Raw genomic sequence first — 19949 nt, 5'->3', positions numbered from 1 at the left:
TCGAGTAATGCACTCAGAGCTGTTTCTTTAGCTGATCAACTCTGCCAGAAGAGCTGGGGCCAAATCATCTGTTACTTTGTATATGAGACTCGGATCGATGAAGATTGAAGGCTGTAAAAAGGTTGCTCTTTTTTAAATTGTACAATGATGATCGTGCCTCAGCTTTTTGTCCTTGTCTTTGATGGCTTCACTCTGACCTCTTACACTTTACCCAAATCTAAAAGCTTGTTGAAAAGATTGTCAAAATTGCAACAGAAACGAGACGTAAATGAGGATGGGAAAAAGCATCAGAAGAGCTCCAAAAACAAAATGTCAACAAAAACGTGACAAAGAAACAGTGCGACGACAATGTGAGGAAAAAGATCCGTTTTGTAGGTCTTTCAAATTAGGGGTTACACTGGCCTACGTGCTGTGAGCTCCAGTCGAGGAGATTTTAGATTTGGGTAAAACTGAATGTGCTCAGTTAATGCAGGAGGTAAGAGGTAAATTTTAGATTTAAAGGGATATTTCAGGATTTTTGACGTAGGGCCTCATTTTCTAGTCCAGAGTGTTGCTGATTTCTGGAGATATTTTTTTTGTAATTCATGCAGTTCTTATATTTGAAGAGTTTCGTGGTGCTAGGCTAGTGCAAGGCTAGTGCATTTCTATGGTATCAGCTAGCCTGCATTAAAAACAGTCTGTGCACCTGAGGCAAATCACTTATAACACCAGACTAACCATATAAATGTCTGTGTCAATAGAGTAATTTTTACCATTTTGCATTTAAAATAACTTATATTTGAGCAGCATCAGCTTCGTGGTTGTAAAAGCTAGGCGGCGGCGGAGTGATCTGCTAGAAAATAGTCCCTCAAAATGCGATCATTCATGTGATGCAGGTCAGTTATATTCCAAACATGATTCTATCAACACAGACATTTATATGGTTAGTCTGGTGTTATAAGTGATTTGCCTCAGGTGCTCTGTGGAGCGGGTCAGACTGTTTTTAATGCAGGCTCGATGATACCATAGAAATGCACTAGCCTTGCACTAGCCTAGCGCCACGAAACTCTTCAAATATAAGAACTGCATGAATTACAAAAAAAAATATCTCCAGAAATCAGCAACACTCTGGATAACTAGGAAATGAGGCCCTGTGTCAAAAATCCTGAAATATCCCTTTAACTTGACTTTTGAAATGTTTATTCATCAAACAAGAAAATCAAGCATTCAGCTTCAGAGCAGATGGTGGGATAATCATAATAATGTTCCTGTCAGTTGAGAAAAACTGTAAAACTACAAATCCTACAAACCTCGAGTGAACAAAACAAATCAACAGCGTCCCCTTCAGTCCCCCGGTGTTGCCAGTATGTCGTATTCCGCCAGCAGCACGAAGCTGTTCTCCCTGATCCTCCTGACCCGGACCAGGTCTCCGCACTCCTGCACGTGGATGAGGCCCCTCTCCCCGCGGCTGTACTCCTGCTCCCGGTCGTGTAGCGTCACCTGCGTCCTCTTCCTGCACGCCTGCCTGTACACGTACCTCACCCCGACCACCAGAACCATCCCGAGGCCGGCCGAGCACCCCAGCAGCATGCCCAGCTCCCACGCGCTGTGCCTGGGGATGATGTCCGGGTACTTCCCCTCCCGGTCCGGGTCTGGGTATGGCGGGAGCTTGGCCTTGACCTCGACTTTCGGTTTGGCGTTGCGGTCGGTGTTTTGCGAGATGCGGGATACGGCGGAGTTCGCTTCGGCGTCGCGGTTCGGCAAAGCGACGACGATCGGCGTTTTTGGAGGTAAAGTCGTCGAAGAAGTCGCGATTCGGTTTATGAAGGATCGACGGGCGGCGGAGGGTCGGACATTTACGGGACTGGAAGTTGGAGAAGGCGGTTTAGCCATTATTCCATCGTCTATCACAACATTCGGAGGACTTGAAATGGGCGACTGAGTTGGAAGCTTTGGAAAATTTGCCATTGTCATAGTTTGCAAAGTTGACGAAAGACTTGGCGTGCTATTCTTAAACAAATTTGGAAATCTATTGTAGCCTTCAAGTGTGACCTTTGAAGCCGCAATAGTTGAACTTATTTGTCTGTGTTTACCATTTGCCGAAGAAGTTGTGACTAGCAATGGGATTGTTGGGTCTAATGTTGCTGTTTTGGAGCCATTGGGCCATTTTGGATTGAAAAATTCGACAGAAGAATGGTTCAATCTAGCAGTAGTAAGGATTTCATCTTTAGAAATCGGGGTCATTTTGTGGTCCAGATTTTTAAATTCAGACGCTAGATTAGTTTTTGATTTGCTTGATTGAGTTGTCAGACCCCTCGCATCTCCTTTTAAGTCTGGTTTTCGATCGGAACTGGCAAAATTCAGACTTTCTGATGGACTATTTGATCCAACGCTCGATCTTTGCCTGGTTATCGAAACGGTGCTCGATGCGGGTTGAGAAGTGGAAGGATAAAACATAGATCGAATCGTAGACTGACGAGGTCTTTGTGGGAAAAGGTCAGGAGTTAATGTAGTAGAAGTCTGTGTTGGATTTATGGGGGGATTGGCTGCAGCTTTTGACGGGCAATCTTCTATTGTTGATGACATTTGGTTGAATTTGGTAGCAGTTGTCTTTGATGCCGCGCTAGAACTAGCTCTAGTTTTGAGGAGATAATAACTTGTAGGTTGACGAAAGGGGGAAATAGGAGCTCTTTGAGGAGTATTGTTCAGATCTACTGCAGATGAACCTCTTAATGATGGACTAGTCATGATGCTAGAAACTGGGCTCGTATTCGAAGAGTAAGACTTGTGTAGAAGTGTAGCAGTACTTCCTTCAGTTAATAGGTTTATATAGGATTTCAGTGTAGAAAGATGTGGCGTAGCTGTAGTAGGAGAGATTATAGTCAATGGGCTAACACTATGTTTGTCCAGAATTGATTGACTTGTTGAAGCTGTTGTAGGTCTTAAGGTTTTTTGGCTTGAATGGGTTATTTCTTTATTACCATTCACTCCAAAAAGTTCAGTTGTTGGGTCTATAGTTTCTTCAGAAGCTTGGTTTTGTTCGGAATTGGTAGCAGCACCAATTTTAGCCAAATCATCCAACAACGGACTGGTATAGGATGAAAAAGTCAATGGAATTGCCATTGTCGAAGAGGTGTTGGCATGTTCTAAGGATGAATTCAGCCAAGAATTTATGTCAATCGTTATGCCTTTCGGTGCTTGTTTAAGCTCTTCACGCAAACTCATAATTGAAGGAATCACACTACCTTCTTGAGATGTACTGTGAATGAAATTGGTCCCAACAATGGCCGACGAATTTGTTTCCAATGGACTTTTTGAAAAGGTGGTTACTGTGCTATCGCTATCAGAAGTTATAACGGTGTCTTCAACAGTAATAGCAAAAGTGTCATTGAAATTTGATGAATGAGACCCTTTTGTCGATGTGTACGCTGGGCTTGAAATGGCACTAGACTCTGAATCTTCAGACTGGCTCGTGCTGTCAATAGTTTTAGCAGTTTTAGCAATAGTTAAGCTGTTTTGTTGAAGAAAAGTAGTGTCTTCCAAAGTAGAACCATGACCCTTTATTGGACTGACATGGTATGTGGGAGCTAAAGAAGTGTCCTGAAAGGTTGTAGCTAATTTGACGTACCATTGACTTGCAGTATTTGAATTTGCACGGCTTCTCGTTTGAACGGTACTGGTGCTTTTTGGTTCAAGGCTGGAAACATGTTCAAAACTCAGCTGTGTCGTAGATGCTTCTACAGAGGCTTCGAAGGTCGGCCAGTGTTGCAAATCGACGGGGGAATTGTTTGACAGGGGACCAGATGGTGTAGAAACTTCTGAAACTAAAGTGCTTTCTTTTTGTGGAAAATCTGACTTTCTGTTTAAGACTTTTGCTGATTCCGATGTGTTGGCGATATTACGCAGACTGTTATCGAAGGTGGTTTGTCTGTTGGATTCAGTATTAGCAGTAGAAGATGATTGAGCGACTGTTGACGCCTTTGATTGAGAAAAATCAACTGGAAAAGACTTGGAAACATGGTCTAAATCATCACTAAGGGTTGTTGAAGTATATTCTTTTGACAATGTTGGAACCGTGGAGGAATCTCTTGGTTCAACTCTACTGTAGAATGGAAAATTGGTTGAATAATCATGTAATATTGGATTTTTAAAGGTAATCTTAGCATCTTTAGAGACTGTTGTTACCTTTTGGTCTAAGGTTGACGCAAGAACGGAAGAAAATTGAGAGGATTGTTGACCAGAATGAGGTGTCGTATCATTAGACAAAGTAGTCGATCTCGGTTGCTCGTTGGTTGTTGCATCATTTGTCAAACTGTTCGTCTCACTTGCCATTTCTCTTTCAGATAACGATTTTTGACGCAAAGTTGGATTCTGGTCAATTAGCAAACTTGTTGGGGTAATATATTCCGAAATTGTAGCTGCTTTATAACCGTTTGTGTGAGAAAACGTAGAAGTGGACGATGGACGTTTTGTAGTTTCTTGCAATGTTGTGCTGGATCTGTGACTCGAATCTGAAGCAAAAGTAGTTGAATTTGTTCGTTTTGCGAGAACGTTCATCATAAATTTTGCGGATTCATTGTGAAAATCGGTTGACACAGTATTTAGCGATTGACCAGCGCCGGATTTTGACCTAGAAGTTGAAGCAAACACAATGGAAGGAATAGTAGAAGCGTTTTGCATAGGACTTCCATCTTGTAATGTCGTGCTAGGTAAATGCATAGACGTTGAATCAAATGTATTGCTCGTAGGACCTTCTGTGATCAATTTAAAGGAATGTGTTGATCCATAAGAAGCAGTGTTCTGTGCTGTTGTTTGAGCAATTGTGGAACCTTTAAAAACTGTGGCTTTATCACGAAATTTAGACCCATGAAATAACGTTTGTGGGGTTGATGGTCTTGAAGTACCTGCCATGGAATTTGTGGCTTTTTGGTTGAAATCTGTTGGGAAAATGGTAGAAAATCCTCTGGAAATTGTGTACATTGATGCCAAATTTTGAGTTTTAGAAGTGGGACTAGTTGACGTACTTGGAATATCTGTATTTCGATCAGAATTGGTCAATTGTGTTGACTTACTTGTCTGTAGAAGTGTTTCTTTTAATTCTCCTAGTGTTTCATGTTGAGAACCGCTTGTCAAAACATGGTTTAACATTGTATTTATCGGGTTTGTAGTCATTTTAGTGCCAGAACTTATCGTAGCAATGTCAGAAGAGTCATTTAATGTAGTCCTTGTTATGTGTTTTCCTTGGACACTTGAATTAGGCGTTGGATATGTTGGAGATAAGGTCTTTGTGGTTATGGATTTGGTTGGTTTAGCTACAAATGGTGGAAATGTGGTTTTGTCGTCTTCAAATAGAGAATCTAAATGTAACAGAAGGTCTTTTAACCTTTTGAATGGGGCAAACTTCGTAGATCTAGTTGTTAATTCTTCTTGATGAACTTGTTTGGTTTGTGGTGCACCATTGGTCGAATGGTTTCTTTCAATCCAGCTTTGACTTGTATGTAAAGATATTTTAGGGGTTTCTGTTGCAGACTCTAACATATCTTCACTCGTTCCTTCTGTTTTTGCCAAATTTCCTGGAAAGCTTTGTTCTTTGCTCACAGATTGGCCAAATCCAGGTTTATGTGCATGACTTAAACTACTTGTTTCTGGCTGTTTTGACATTTCTTGTGCCTCAAAACCTTCTGTAACTGAAATTCCACTTGTCTCATTCATATTCTTCTCATTCTTCAGTAAAGTAGTCGCCAATCTAGTTTTTAAGATTGTCGTTTGGGGAGTTTGCGTTACACCGCTTGCATCAGAAAAAGCGTAATTTAGTAACGAGTCCAGTGAGGAGCTAGAGTGGGTAGCATTAACCAGAGGTAGCATGTTAGCTTCACTATCTTTGGCCGATCCATTAATTGCAGTGAATTTCAACGCTAATCTGTTGCTATCAGCATCTTCTGGGTTGGTCTGAGTGGATTTATCTTCAACCAGAGCTTTGTATCCTATGAAAGCGCCGATCCCAGCTCCTTTGGTTCCGTTCATCAACTTTACTTCGTTCTCTGGATTGGCTGCAGACACTGTGAAGTTGTCGAGAGGAGGGGAAGTGGGAGCTTCGTGAGTTCTGAACCTTGAAGGAGTTGCCAGAATTGAAGTGTTGAAGCCTGTTGTGTGTCTGTCGGTGGCTGGTTGGATTGCGGAAGTCGTGATGTTTGCGGTTTCGTCTTCTTGATCTTGACTTGAATCTTCATCAGACGTTTGAACTGGGAACAAAAGAGACATTCATTTTACTGTGATGTAGTATTTGATTGGGTTTTCAATAGTGAGTAGCCAGGGTTGTAGGATTTGGCACCGACCCACCCTCCTCTCTGCCTCTCATAGAAAGAGCTGTTGTGATTCCCTTGGATTTGTGGATTTGCCTTTAGAAATGGGGCTTTTTAAGCTCTTAACCCTCACCTGAACCAAGCACATTTTCTTCAGTTTGGCTTTACCCAAATCCAAAAGCTTCTCGCCTGGAGAGCAACATAGTAACGCCTCATTGGAAAGCTAAGATCTACAAAAGTGATCGGAACTTTTTTGACAGATTGTCGCAGCATTTTTATTGCCATTTTTTGTCACTTTTTGACACTTTTTCGACACTTTTCTGTTGCTTTTTTAACACTTTTTTTTACCTTTTTTTTTACCCTTTTTTTAAACGTTTTTTTTACCATTTTTTAACATTTTATTGACATTTTTTAACACTTTTTTTTACCCTTTTCTAACACGTTTTTTTTACCCTTTTTTAACAGTTTTTGTCACTTTTTTAACACTTTATTGACACCTTTTAAACACTTTTTTGACATTTTTTAAACATTTTTTTTAACACGTTTTTTTTTACCCTTTTTTAACACTTTATTGACACTTTTTTAAACACTTTTTTGACACTTTTTTAAACACTTTTTTTTACCCTTTTCTGACACTTTTTTAATGCTTTTTTTTAACACTTTTTTTTACACTTTTTAAACACTTTTTTACACTTTTTTTTACACTTTTTTTTACACTTTTTTGTCATGTTTTCATCACTTTTTTGTCTTATTCTTTTTTTTCTAAGCTTTTAGATTTGGGTAAAGCCAAGCTGGAGAAAATGTGCTTGGTTAAGAGGTTGATAATATTTGACACTGAAAGGGCAACAGCCTTTTCTCTCTCAGCATTTAAACGTTCACCTGTAAATAAATAAATGACCGAATATTCACAATGAGGTGTTTAATTATTGCACTTATTCACTGTTTCTCCATTGATTTACATGAAAAAGTGTAAGTAGCCACAATAGACTAGCCACACTAACACACTTTCCTCCCTAATAACTAGTTTAGTCAGAAACTAAACTGGATTTACATTATCGCTTCGGAACAAAATCTTTATAACTAATATGTCAGCACAATAAAACTAAACCTGGCACATGTTGTGGAGCCGTGACAAAACAAAAACAAATATCAAAACTCATGAATAAAGTCAGAAAAACCTTGTAACATGGAGTGAAAGCTTCCTCTCCAGCGCCCGCGAGTCCCATCATGCAACACGGGCGAGCGGATCCCAGTCCAGTAAACGAAGTACGACTGCACCACGGTCATACTGGCAACACAAGAAAAACCTCTGAATTACATTTGTGAATTCATAAATAGGGCTGGATACCGTTTAACAAAAACAATGCGGTATCGGGGAAAAAGTACTACAGGTATCGAAATCTGTAAAGTTTTGATACATGATTTGTTCCCCATTCCCTCTATTTTTTTTATTTCTTTCTTTTGCCTAATGTTTGCCCCAGTTCTTCCCATTTCTTTTTTTTCCCCTCATTTTTATAACTATTATTTTTCCAACATTTTTCCCCCATTTGAAATTTTTCCATTTTTATTTGTTCATTATTTATGCCCAATGTTTGCCCCCATTTTTCCCATTTTTTCTTCTTCTTTTGGCCCCAATTGTTTCTCGTGTTCTAATTTTTCCCCCTAATTTTTGCTCATTTTTTATTACTAATATTTCCCCCATTTTTCCCCCTGTTTTTGCCATTTCTAAAGGCAAAATTATTTGCCTTTAGAAATGGGGCTTTTTAAGCTCTTAACCCTCACCTGAACCAAGCACATTTTCTTCAGTTTGGCTTTACCCAAATCCAAAAGCTTCTCGCCTGGAGAGCAACATAGTAACGCCTCATTTGAAAGCTAAGATCTACAAAAGTGATCGGAACTTTTTTGACAGATTGTCGCAGCATTTTTATTGCCATTTTTTGTCACTTTTTGACACTTTTTCGACACTTTTCTGTTGCTTTTTAACGCTTTTTTTACCTTTTTTTTTTACCCTTTTTTTAAACGTTTTTTTACCCTTTTTTAACAGTTTTTGTCACTTTTTTAACACTTTATTGACACCTTTTAAACACTTTTTTGACATTTTTTAAACATTTTTTTAACCCTTTTTAACACGTTTTTTTTACCCTTTTTTAACACGGTTTTTTTAACCCTTTTTTAACACTTTTTGACTCTTTTTAACACTTTATTGACACCTTTTAACACTTTTTGACCCATTTTTTTACACAATTTCTCCCAATTTTCCCCCATTCCTCACACATTCCTTGGAGAAGAACCCGATATTGCAAAGTGGCAAATCTTCCCCACATTATTGCGCTGTTTTCTGGCTCTACACGACAAAATATTTTAGCATCGGTATCGAAATCTAAGTATCGTTAAAGTTCTGGTATCGAAAAATGTTTCCAGCCCTATTCCTAAAAGTAGATCTTCTTACTAAAAGCGCACGTCCCCCACGGGCCGGTCCGGCGCCCTCCACACGAACGACAGGTTCCTCTTCAGCTGTTTGTCGGAGTGCGTCACCGTGTCGCCGTCGGAGATGCAGCGGATCGTGTGGGTCCCGGGCGGAGTCAGAGTCCAGGCCCCGCCCACCAGGACCGCGCCCATCCCGCCCTGACTCTGCGGGCTCTCGGCGCGTCGAGCCTGGAGCAGGAAGCCCATGAAGTCACGAGAGCTTCTGACCGTCACTGCGGAGGAATCGGAGGTGACGCTAACACATGTGTCTTAAAATACTGTATACATGCGTTTCCAATGACATCACGCATAGTTCCGGCGGCCATTTTGAATACCAAAGTAGAATTATGCAGTACTACAACATGTAACAATATGTCTACTCAGGATGAAAATGAAAGACAACTGATTGACAGTGGCACTTTTATGTTCTTATGATCATTGCTCAAGTAGATAACAGTTAAAACACGGCCCCAGAGACGCACGTTTATGTGATATAAGCAGCAAATCTCTGTCTGTCGAACTACAGCAGGATTTACTAAAGATCTGCTTCACTCTGAAGACTAAACTAACACATCAAAGAGAAAACAGAAAACCTATCTCTGTGAGTTTTACAGTTTGTCATGTCAACAGTCTCAGTCTGAGTCAGTGTCTAAGCTGCTCAAGACGTTAGCATGCTATCGGTTAGCAACTATCAACCGCTTCAACATGATAAACACATGTGTGACTCACGTCTATGAACACTGAGGAAATACTACAGCAGGGGTAGGCAACGTCAGTTTTTTTCAAATTCGGCCCTCCTGCACCTTTGGCCCCCCAAGAGAATTTTGAAGAAACATTAATTCATAAATCAGAGACCAAATACATGAAAAGGACTCTAAAAAGTGGAAAATATTGTCAGTATTTTCACATTTTCCAGCAAAACACCCCATTAGGTCATATATTATGTGCAAAACTTATATTTGTAGAAAAAAAGGGCTTTACTACCCTCCATGACACAAGCTTGCCTACCCCTGTACTACAGTAACAGCTCTGACCTCTGTCACATGTTGTATCCAAGGCTAGATGTTTGGAGTGTGGTTCAGGGCTTTCTTTTGGAGAATTGTTGAAGCTAAATGCTAACCGGTAGCATGCTAACATCTTGAGCAGCTTAAACACTGACTCACTGGTTTTGTCACATGTTTTTACTGTTTTCTTCTTGAGCAATGATTACGATGAAATAAAAATGCCACGATCAATCAGTCGTCTTTCATTTTCATCCTGTGTAGAGATATTGTCACATGTTGTAGTACTGCATAATTCTACTTCGGTATTCAAAATGGCCGCCATAACTTCTGAGTTATGGCGGCCATTTTCTGAGACTGCAGGAGAGGCCCATCATGTCATGAAGGAGATTATTTGAACAAAAACCTCCACCTTAACCGAGTGCTTTTTCTCCAGTTCGGCTTTACGCAATACTAGAAACTTCTCGACTGGAGTTTACAGCCTATAGGCCAGGGTAACGCCTCATTTGAAAGCTAAGACCCACAAAACGAATCTTCTTCCTCATTATGATTGTCACATTTTTGCGTTTTCATCACCTCTTAGTTTCTTTTTTGACATGTCACCTTTTTGTGGCTAGATCACAGTTATTTTACACAAAAAAACAACTGAAAATGTGACGAAAACCTGATAACAAAAACAAGGAAGAAGCTTAGAAGAGTTTTGTAGCTCTTAGCTTTCAAATGTGGCGTCACCCTGGTCTACAGTCTGTAAACTCTCCAGCTGAGAAGCTTTTGGGTAAAGCCAGACAGGAGATAACGCTTGGTTCAGTCCAGTGTAATCCAATGGAGCTACCGTTTGTCTAGTCTACACAAACATCGAGACAATGCTCTTTTCTCATAGTCACTCTCACGGTTCATTTATGCAAATTAAACTCCAGTGTTGCATCTCTCGGGTGACATGGAAACTCGGTAAACAAAGCCTCGCCTTACCTGCCTCAGTTAATAATGGATTGTGGTTTAATGGTTGGGAGGGGCAATCCAAACAAAACTACTAATAAAAACACACCTTTAATGAGATACAACTTGTACTTTGGCAAATCAATCAAGCCTTAATACGAAAATGAACACCTGCAAAGAGGTATTAATAAGAAATGTTTGCTGTTCATTTTTACACCAATATGTTTAACTATAGACACAGACGGCATCTCGTCATAGAAGGGGGCGTGGTTTCGCCGGGGGGGAAAATAGAATCTTCAGAGAAACACAATTTTACCTCTTTTTAGCCATTTTCTGGTGAAATATGAACTTATTTATCACATAAATAAAGTCGAGTGTAAATCGGGCCCATATGGATGTTTTCTCACAGCAGATTGTTCAGTAGAAGGAAAAAAACAGCAGTTGTAGCGAGCGTTAGCTAGCCGTTAGCATTAGCACGTTGCTAGCATGTAGCATCAGGTTAGCATTCTTTGTTATTTATGTATTTATGGGCTGTTGAACCACTTTGCTCCTCCCCATACGAGCGATCGCGATGTCGTCACATCCGTTGGCCGTGGTAGGCATTTTACATTTTCATATTTGATAAACATTTTATTAAAATCCTATAATCAGCAAAAACAATGTCCATAAACAGGGCGTTGCTTCTCTTGCGCTGTAACAGATCTATCATTTTATAAAACCGAGTTAGAGGCCTGTATGCATCAGCTGCCTACCAAACATCCGGCGAAAATTGCGGAAGTAAACAATAACAGCGATCGCTCGTATGTCTTTGTATCTTTATTTAGTAGAAACTATATTCATAATTCAGCGTTTGTTAAAGTAGTTTTTGAATAATTAGAGAAAGTTTAGATTTTTCTCCAAATTGTTTTCCCCCTTAACTGTTTTCAAACATGACCATGTATGGGCGATTCCAGAGATGATACGACCGAGAATGCTAACCTGATGCTTCATGTTAGCATCGAGCTAATGCTAACGGTTAGCTAGCGCAAGCAACAACTGCCGTTTTTTCACTTCTACTGAACAATCTGCTGTGAGAAAATATCCACATGGGCCCGATTTATACTTGACTTTACTTATGTGTGATAAATAAGTTCATATTCTACCAGAAAATGGCTAAAAAGAGGGAAAATTGTGTTTCTCTAAAGATTCTATTTTCCCCCTCGGCGAAGCCACGCCCCCTTCTATGACGAGATGCCGTCTGTATCTATAGCTCCAAACTAGGTGAAGATAGAAGCTACCGAGCTCTTCCACGTTTCCCTATTTAAATATGGCTACGTGAAGTGTTACACTACAAAGTACAACTACACAAAATTAAACAATGTGGATTTTGTGGAACTATATTGTAAGGCATAATACCAGGAGTAGTTCGAAATCTGCGCAGTAATGTCTTTACTGTGCAGATGCCAAACTACTCCTGGTATTATGATAAGATAAGATGGTACTTTATTGATCTCACAGATGGAGAAATTGCATTATGCCTTACAATATAGTTCCCCTTTTTATCCGCTTATAGAATCCACCTTGTTTAATGTGTAACATTTACTACTCTGTATTCGTTTCGATCCGGGACTTTGTACCTTCAGCTTACATTATCTCCAGTTTTATGATTTCCGTTGGGCTTTGAGATACGGTGCTTGTCAGCTCCGTGTTCTGACATTTGCACGAATGATATTTGTGTAACTGATTGGTTACAGTATTCTATTTTATAATTACATTTTGCATGTTGTTAAGCCATTATTAATCTGGAAGGAAAGTATAAATCAAATCTATTGTTTTGGTCTTCCCCTTGAGTCAAACCTCGTCATTATTTCTTGGCTCAAGTTTAAAATTTGGAGAATGTATCAACATAGTTTGGGCCATTTTTTGTTTCCAACTAGACTTTTTAGATTACTATATTCTTGTTGAAGATCATTTATTTTCTGCAGAATGTGTAAAGTATAAAGTGTAAATTGGACAATATTTTTACATCATTGTAACTTTGGATTATTCCATTTGACGTTTTTTACTGTTAGTGTTGAACAATCAACTGTCATTGACTTCAACACGATAAACACATGTGTGTAACCGCTCTGACCTCTGACCTCTGTCACATGTTGTATCCTGTGGTTCAGCGCTTTCTCTTAGAGAGGTCAGAGCTGAGCTGTTGAAGCTAAATGCTAACCGGTAGCATGCTAACATCTTTATCACTGACTCACTGGTTTTTTCTCATAAATGTGCGTCTCTGGGGCCATGTTTTAACTGTTTTCTTCTTGAGCAATGATTACAAGTACATAAAAATGCCACTGTCAATCAGTTGTCTTTCACTTTCATCCTGAGTAGAGATATTGTTGCACGTTGTAGTACTGCTTTGGTATTCAAAATGGCTGCTATAACAACACAAGTCACATGACTAATATCAGGTGTTTTACCGGTGACCAGGTGGCCGGGCAGGTACCGCGCGCTGGAGGCATGCAGGGTCACGTGACTGAGGGCGGGGTCGTGAGGGTGAGCGTGCACGTGGCCGGGCACCATGCTCGTGCACGAGGATCCGCTGGCGCCGCGAGAGAACGGCAGCGCGGGACGAGGCAGCGCGAGCAAGACCAGGACCGGAATCAGGACTGGAGCGGACCCATCGTACCTCAGGCCTGTGGGGGACAGAGAGGGAGAGTCACTGAACACGCACGGTTTTATACAGCGCTTTTCTGCTTTGCTTCCAAGGTCTGACGGGATCGGGCAGAGTGAAGGCAGTGTGGCCACAAAACAAGAAAAGCCACAATCCATCAAACACAACAATAGCAATAATACACTCCATGAAAAATCCTTTTTCACTGGCAACCCATAGATGGATACAGGCGGCATCTCTGGAATCGCCTATATATGGTCATGTTTAAAAACAGTTAAGGGGGAAAACAATTTGGAGGAAAAATCTAAACTTTCTTTAATTATTCAAAAACTACTTTAACAAATGTTGAATTATGAATATGGTTTTCTACTAAATAAAGATACAAAGACATGGGGAGGAGAAAAGTGGTTCAACAGCCCATAAATACATAAATAACGGAGAATGCTAACATGATGCTACATGTTAGCATCGGGCTAATACTAACGGTTAGCTAGCGCTAGCTACAACTACCGTTTTTTCACTTTTACTGAACAATCTGCTGTGAGAAAATATCCATTTGGGCCTGATTTAGACTTTACTTTATTTATGTGATAAATAAGTTTATATTCCACCAGAAAATGGCTAAAAAGAGTGAAAAATTGTGTTTCTATAAAGATTCTATTTTCCCCCTCGGCGAAGCCACGCCCCCTTCTATGACGAGATGCCGTCTGTATCTATACAGGCGGGCTCTTTGGATTTGCCCATATATGGTCATGTTCAAAGCAGTCAGAGGGGTAAGACAAAGCGGAGGAAAAAAATAATAATAATTCTCCCATTTCTCCGCAATTCCTTACAAATGCTGAATGATTAATATATTTTTGCACTAAATAATGATACAGAGACATGGAGAGGATTAAAGTGCTTCAACAGCCCATGAATACATAAAAAAAGGGACAATGCTAACCAGGAAACTATGTTAGCTTCATGCTACATATGCTAATGTTAGCAACAATTGCTGTTTTCTTTGTTTCTACTGAACAATCTGCTGTGAATAAACTTCCATATGGACGCGGTTCAGACTTGACTGTATTTGAATGTGATAAATAAGTTCATATTCCACCAGAAAATGGCAAACAAAAGAGTGAAAAATTGTGTTTCCCCAAAGATCCTATTGTCCCCCTCGGTGAGGCCACGCCCCCTTCTATGACGAGATGCCTTCTGTATCTATAGGCTGTGACCTTTTAGATTCGGGTAAAGCTGAACTGGAGAAAATGCGCTCGGTTAAGGTGGAGGGTGTGAGGTTAACGTTTTTGAATGCACCTTTAAACCAAGGCCTTAAAAGTCATTAAAAAACATTGAATTGGATGAAAACTGGCTTTAAATCAACATTTATTAGAAAATACTTATCTTACTGAAATGCCAGATATCTGTATTAATGGGAATAAATCGAAACATGTGAACAAATACATAAAAATACATAACTGAGTAGAGTTTTCTCACCTGTATTTGCCGTCAACCTCATGTTTCTTGTGCTTTTAGTTCCAGCCCGAGCTCCGCAGTGTTCAGTTTAATCATCTAGCCTCTGGTCCTGGGACTTGGGGGGATTCTGGGGGGTCCAGGATGTGGAAGGAGGGGCTCAAAGTCTGCTCTGACGTCACTGCACTTTGCAAATGATGAGCAACTATTTCAACACCTTCTACACAAGTTTAGAGTTGGAAAGACACGACAGGGCCTAAGAATATGAGAATATATTTGAGGTTTATTTGACATATGCATATGGAGAGACATTTTGCCCAAGTGAGTGGACCAATGATGTAATGGTCAAAGTAGTCTTACATTGTTGAGATGCACAGATACAGCAGATACGTAAGGCACCATGGACAAGGGCATCTCTATAGATTAGATGACTGTTTATCCAAAGAACGCATGAAGTTATCTAGAAGGAACAAATGAGGTAATGCTCACTGATTATAGGTCACTGTATGTAATGGTCAAATGTCCATTAAGCATATGTGACATGATGAGAGGAATAAACAGTTAACCTCTTAACTCCCACCTGAACCGAGAGGATCTTTTTCCTCACGTCATCTGATTTTTTTTTTCATTTTCATTTTTGTCACATGTCATTTTTTGTCAAATTTTTATCACATTTTTGTAATTTTTTAGCAAAATTTTGTCACATTTTTGTCATTTTTTGGTCACATTTTAATCACATTTTTGTCACATTTATGTCACATTTTTGTCACATTTTTGTCATTTTTTTGTCAATTTTTTATCAAAATTTTGTCACATTTTTGTCACATTTTTGTCATTTTTTCGTAATTTTTTTGTCAATTTCTTGTGACATTTTTGTGACATTTTTGCCACTTTTTCAGCAATTTTTCGTCACTTTTTTGTCAATGTTTTCTCACTTTTTTGTCTCAGTCTCAGTTTTGTTGCTATTTTCACAGCTTTTTTCCAGAAGCTTTTGGACTGGGGTAAAGCCAAACTGGAGAAAATGTGCTCGGTTCAGGTGGGAGTTAAGGGGTTAATGGTTCAGATTTCTACAACAATATCGATTTTGTTCATCCTGTTCACAAAATCTGAAGACGTTTCTCATCAAATTGGTGAAAGAGCTCCAAACAGTGGGTTTCCTCCTGCTCAGAAGTAAGACGGTCCTTTCAGTGTTTGAGGTTTGTTTTGAGGTGCTGAAGGACGGTGTGATGCCTCAGATCTGGAGTGTGGACATTCTTCGGTCTGTGTGATTGTGAAGGATTATCTCCAGGCAGAACTCGGGACCAGGATGTGCCGACAGCTGTGGCCCGTCCCACCAACCCTCTGTTATTTACACTTTAATGGTTTAGCAAATCTGTCAGAGAAAGTCAGTTCTAGTGTTAAACCCACTCAGATCATTTTTAACACTCATTTATATAGTTCATTTTATCTATTAAGGTGTTGCTTTAATTGATTTGGAAAAAAAAGAAAAAGAAAAAAAAAGGCAGCATGTGGCGCAGTGGTTAGCGGCCTGCTTCACAGCAAGAAGGTCCCGGTGTAGCGATTTCAAACTACCCCCCATTCACCTTTCCCCCCCCGGTACTTTGAAATTGATTTCACAACCCCAGGGGTAACCTGAAACTGATTTCAAGTTACCCCCCCTGATTTCAGATTACCCCCAGGGGTAACCTGAAACTGATTTCAAGTTACCCCCCCTGATTTCAGATTACCCCCGCCGCAATATGTATTGTTTGTTTGGCACGGCTGTGTTACATAGAAAATGCCCGGATGTTTATTGCTAATAATAGCTACAACTCTCGTAACTTTTCATCTGGTAAGGTTAGCTTTAGTTCGTAAACTCCACTATCCTTAAGTTTAGGGCTAAGGTAAGGTTAGCTTTAGTTCGTAAACTCCACTATCCTTAAGTTTAGGGCTAAGGTAAGGTTAGCTTTAGTTCGTAAACTCCACAATCATTAAGTTTAGGGCTAAGGTAAGGTTAGCTTTAGTTCGTAAACTCCACTATCCTTAAGTTTAGGGCTAAGGTAAGGTTAGCTTTAGTTCGTAAACTCCACTATCCTTAAGGTTAGGGCTAAGGTAAGGTTAGCTTTAGTTCGTAAACTCCACTATCCTTAAGGTTAGGGCTAAGGTAAGGTTAGCTTTAGTTCGTAAACTCCACTATCCTTAAGTTTAGGGCTAAGGTAAGGTTAGCTTTAGTTCGTAAACTCCACTATCCTTAAGGTTAGGGCTAAGGTAAGGTTAGCTTTAGTTCGTAAACTCCACTATCCTTAAGGTTAGGGCTAAGGTAAGGTTAGCTTTAGTTCGTAAACTCCACTATCCTTAAGTTTAGGGCTAAGGTAAGGTTAGCTTTAGTTCGTAAACTCCACTATCCTTAAGTTTAGGGCTAAGGTAAGGTTAGCTTTAGTTCGTAAACTCCACTATCCTTAAGTTTAGGGCTAAGGTAAGGTTAGCTTTAGTTCGTAAATTCCACTATCCTTAAGTTTAGGGCTAAGGTAAGGTTAGCTTTAGTTCGTAAATTCCACTATCCTTAAGTTTAGGGCTAAGGTAAGGTTAGCTTTAGTTCGTAAACTCCACTATCCTTAAGTTTAGGGCTAAGGTAAGGTTAGCTTTAGTTCGTAAACTCCACTATCCTTAAGTTTAGGGCTAAGGTAAGGTTAGCTTTAGTTCGTAAACTCCACTATCCTTAAGTTTAGGGCTAAGGTAAGGTTAGCTTTAGTTCGTAAACTCCACTATCCTTAAGGTTAGGGCTAAGGTAAGGTTAGTTTTAGTCCGTAAACTCCACAATCCTTAAGTTTAGGGCTAAGGTAAGGTTAGCTTTAGTTCGTAAACTCCACTATCCTTAAGTTTAGGGCTAAGGTAAGGTTAGCTTTAGTTCGTAAACTCCACTATCCTTAAGGTTAGGGCTATGGTAAGGTTAGCTTTAGTTCGTAAACTCCACAATCCTTAAGTTTAGGGGTAAGGTAAGGTTAGCTTTAGTTCGTAAACTCCACAATCCTTAAGTTTAGGGCTAAGGTAAGGTTAGCTTTAGTTCGTAAACTCCACAATCCTTAAGTTTAGGGCTAAGGTAAGGTTAGCTTTAGTTCGTAAACTCCACTATCCTTAAGTTTAGGGCTACGGTAAGGTTAGCTTTAGTTCGTAAACTCCACTATCCTTAAGTTTAGGGCTAAGGTAAGGTTAGCTTTAGTTCGTAAACTCCACTATCCTTAAGATTAGGGCTAAGGTAAGGTTAGCTTTAGTTCGTAAACTCTACAATCCTTAGGTTTAGGGCTAAGGTAAGGTTAGCTTTAGTTCGTAAACTCCACTATCCTTAAGGTTAGGGCTAAGGTAAGGTTAGCTTTAGTTCGTAAACTCCACTATCCTTAAGGTTACGGCTAAGGTAAGGTTAGCTTTAGTTCGTAAACTCCACTATCCTTAAGTTTAGGGCTAAGGTAAGGTTAGCTTTAGTTCGTAAACTCCACTATCCTTAAGGGTAGGGCTAAGGTAAGGTTAGCTTTAGTTCGTAAACTCTACAATCCTTAAGTTTAGGGCTAAGGTAAGGTTAGCTTTAGTTCGTAAACTCTACAATCCTTAAGTTTAGGGCTAAGGTAAGGTTAGCTTTAGTTCGTAATCTCCACAATCCTTAAGTTTAGGGGTAAGGTAAGGTTAGCTTTAGTTCGTAAACTCCACTATCCTTAAGGTTAGGGCTAAGGTAAGGTTAGCTTTAGTTCGTAAACTCCACTATCCTTAAGTTTAGGGCTAAGGTAAGGTTAGCTTTAGTTCGTAATCTCCACAATCCTTAAGTTTAGGGGTAAGGTAAGGTTAGCTTTAGTTCGTAAACTCCACTATCCTTAAGTTTAGGGCTAAATTAAGGTTAGCTTTAGTTCGTAATCTCCACAATCCTTAAGTTTAGGGCTAAGGTAAGGTTAGCTTTAGTTCGTAAACTCCACTATCCTTAAGTTTAGGGCTAAGGTAAGGTTAGCTTTAGTTCGTAAACTCCACTATCCTTAAGTTTAGGGCTAAGGTAAGGTTAGCTTTAGTTCGTAAACTCCACTATCCTTAAGGTTAGGGCTAAAGTAAGGTTAGCTTTAGTTCGTAAACTCCACTATCCTTAAGTTTAGGGCTAATTTAAGGTTAGCTTTAGTTCGTAAACTCCACAATCCTTAAGTTTAGGGCTAAGGTAAGGTTAGCTTTAGTTCGTAAACTCCACTATCCTTAAGTTTAGAGCTAAGGTAAGGTTAGCTTTAGTTCGTAAACTCCACAATCCTTAAGTTTAGGGGTAAGGTAAGGTTAGCTTTAGTTCGTAAACTCCACTATCCTTAAGTTTAGGGCTAAGTTAAGGTTAGCTTTAGTTCGTAATCTCCACAATCCTTAAGTTTAGGGGTAAGGTAAGGTTAGCTTTAGTTCGTAAACTCCACTATCCTTAAGGTTAGGGCTAAGGTAAGGTTAGCTTTAGTTCGTAATCTCCACAATCCTTAAGTTTAGGGCTAAGGTAAGGTTAGCTTTAGCTCGTAAACTCCACTATCCTTAAGTTTAGGGCTAAGGTAAGGTTAGCTTTAGTTCGTAAACTCCACTATCCTTAAGGTTACGGCTAAGGTAAGGTTAGCTTTAGTTCGTAAACTCCACTATCCTTAAGTTTTGGGCTAAGGTAAGGTTAGCTTAAGGTTATGGCTCCAACCGCGGTTCCTGTAAGGTATCTTATGGATGAAGAAAGCAGTTGAGAGGGGGGTAATCTGAAATCGGGGGGATAGCTTGAAATCGCGTTCATCTTACCCCCGGGGGTAGCTTGAAATGGGGGGTAGTTTAAAACCTTTACACCGGGTTCGATTCCCACCTGGACGGGGCTTTTCTGTGTGGACTTTGCATGTTCTCCCTGTGTTTCCTCAGAGGAAACCAGTTTTCCTAAACCGTTTTAGTGGTTTCTCCTTCCTCTACAAACATGTACAACAGATGCTACTGACCATCAGCCATTTTTTTAATGATTTTTCAATGAATATGAAAGTTTGCTTTTCCACTCATAGTTAATGTGTGAAGCCATTTATGGTCAAACAACTGAGTTTGCCGATTTTTAATCATAATGGAAAAAAACACCAAAATGACCCTGATCAAAAGTTTACACACCCCAGTTTTTAATACTGTGTAGTTCCTCCTTTAGCATCTATGACAGTTTGGAGTCTT

At 39.8% G+C, this 19949-nt stretch overlaps 1 protein-coding gene across 1 annotated transcript; it reads right to left on the bottom strand.

The window, feature by feature from the left end:
* Positions 1-1323: 1323 nt before the first annotated feature.
* On the bottom strand, positions 1324-14841 carry reeld1 (reeler domain containing 1; the record flags this gene model as incomplete). The annotated part of the gene is made up of 6 exons (XM_079580579.1): positions 14805-14841; positions 13132-13347; positions 8731-8980; positions 7460-7569; positions 5833-6221; positions 1324-1989 (listed from the first exon to the last, which is right to left on the bottom strand). Exons 1-6 carry the CDS (start codon positions 14824-14826, stop codon positions 1324-1326), a joined length of 1653 nt encoding a protein of 550 aa, XP_079436705.1. The 5' UTR covers positions 14827-14841.
* Positions 14842-19949: the final 5108 nt, after the last annotated feature.

Source organism: Gobius niger, assembly GCF_951799975.1.
Source record: "Gobius niger genome assembly, chromosome: 21".
NCBI classification, from domain to species: domain Eukaryota; kingdom Metazoa; phylum Chordata; class Actinopteri; order Gobiiformes; family Gobiidae; genus Gobius; species Gobius niger.
Note: the sequence above shows the minus strand (reverse complement) of the source record. Positions and strands in the feature narration are given on the sequence as shown.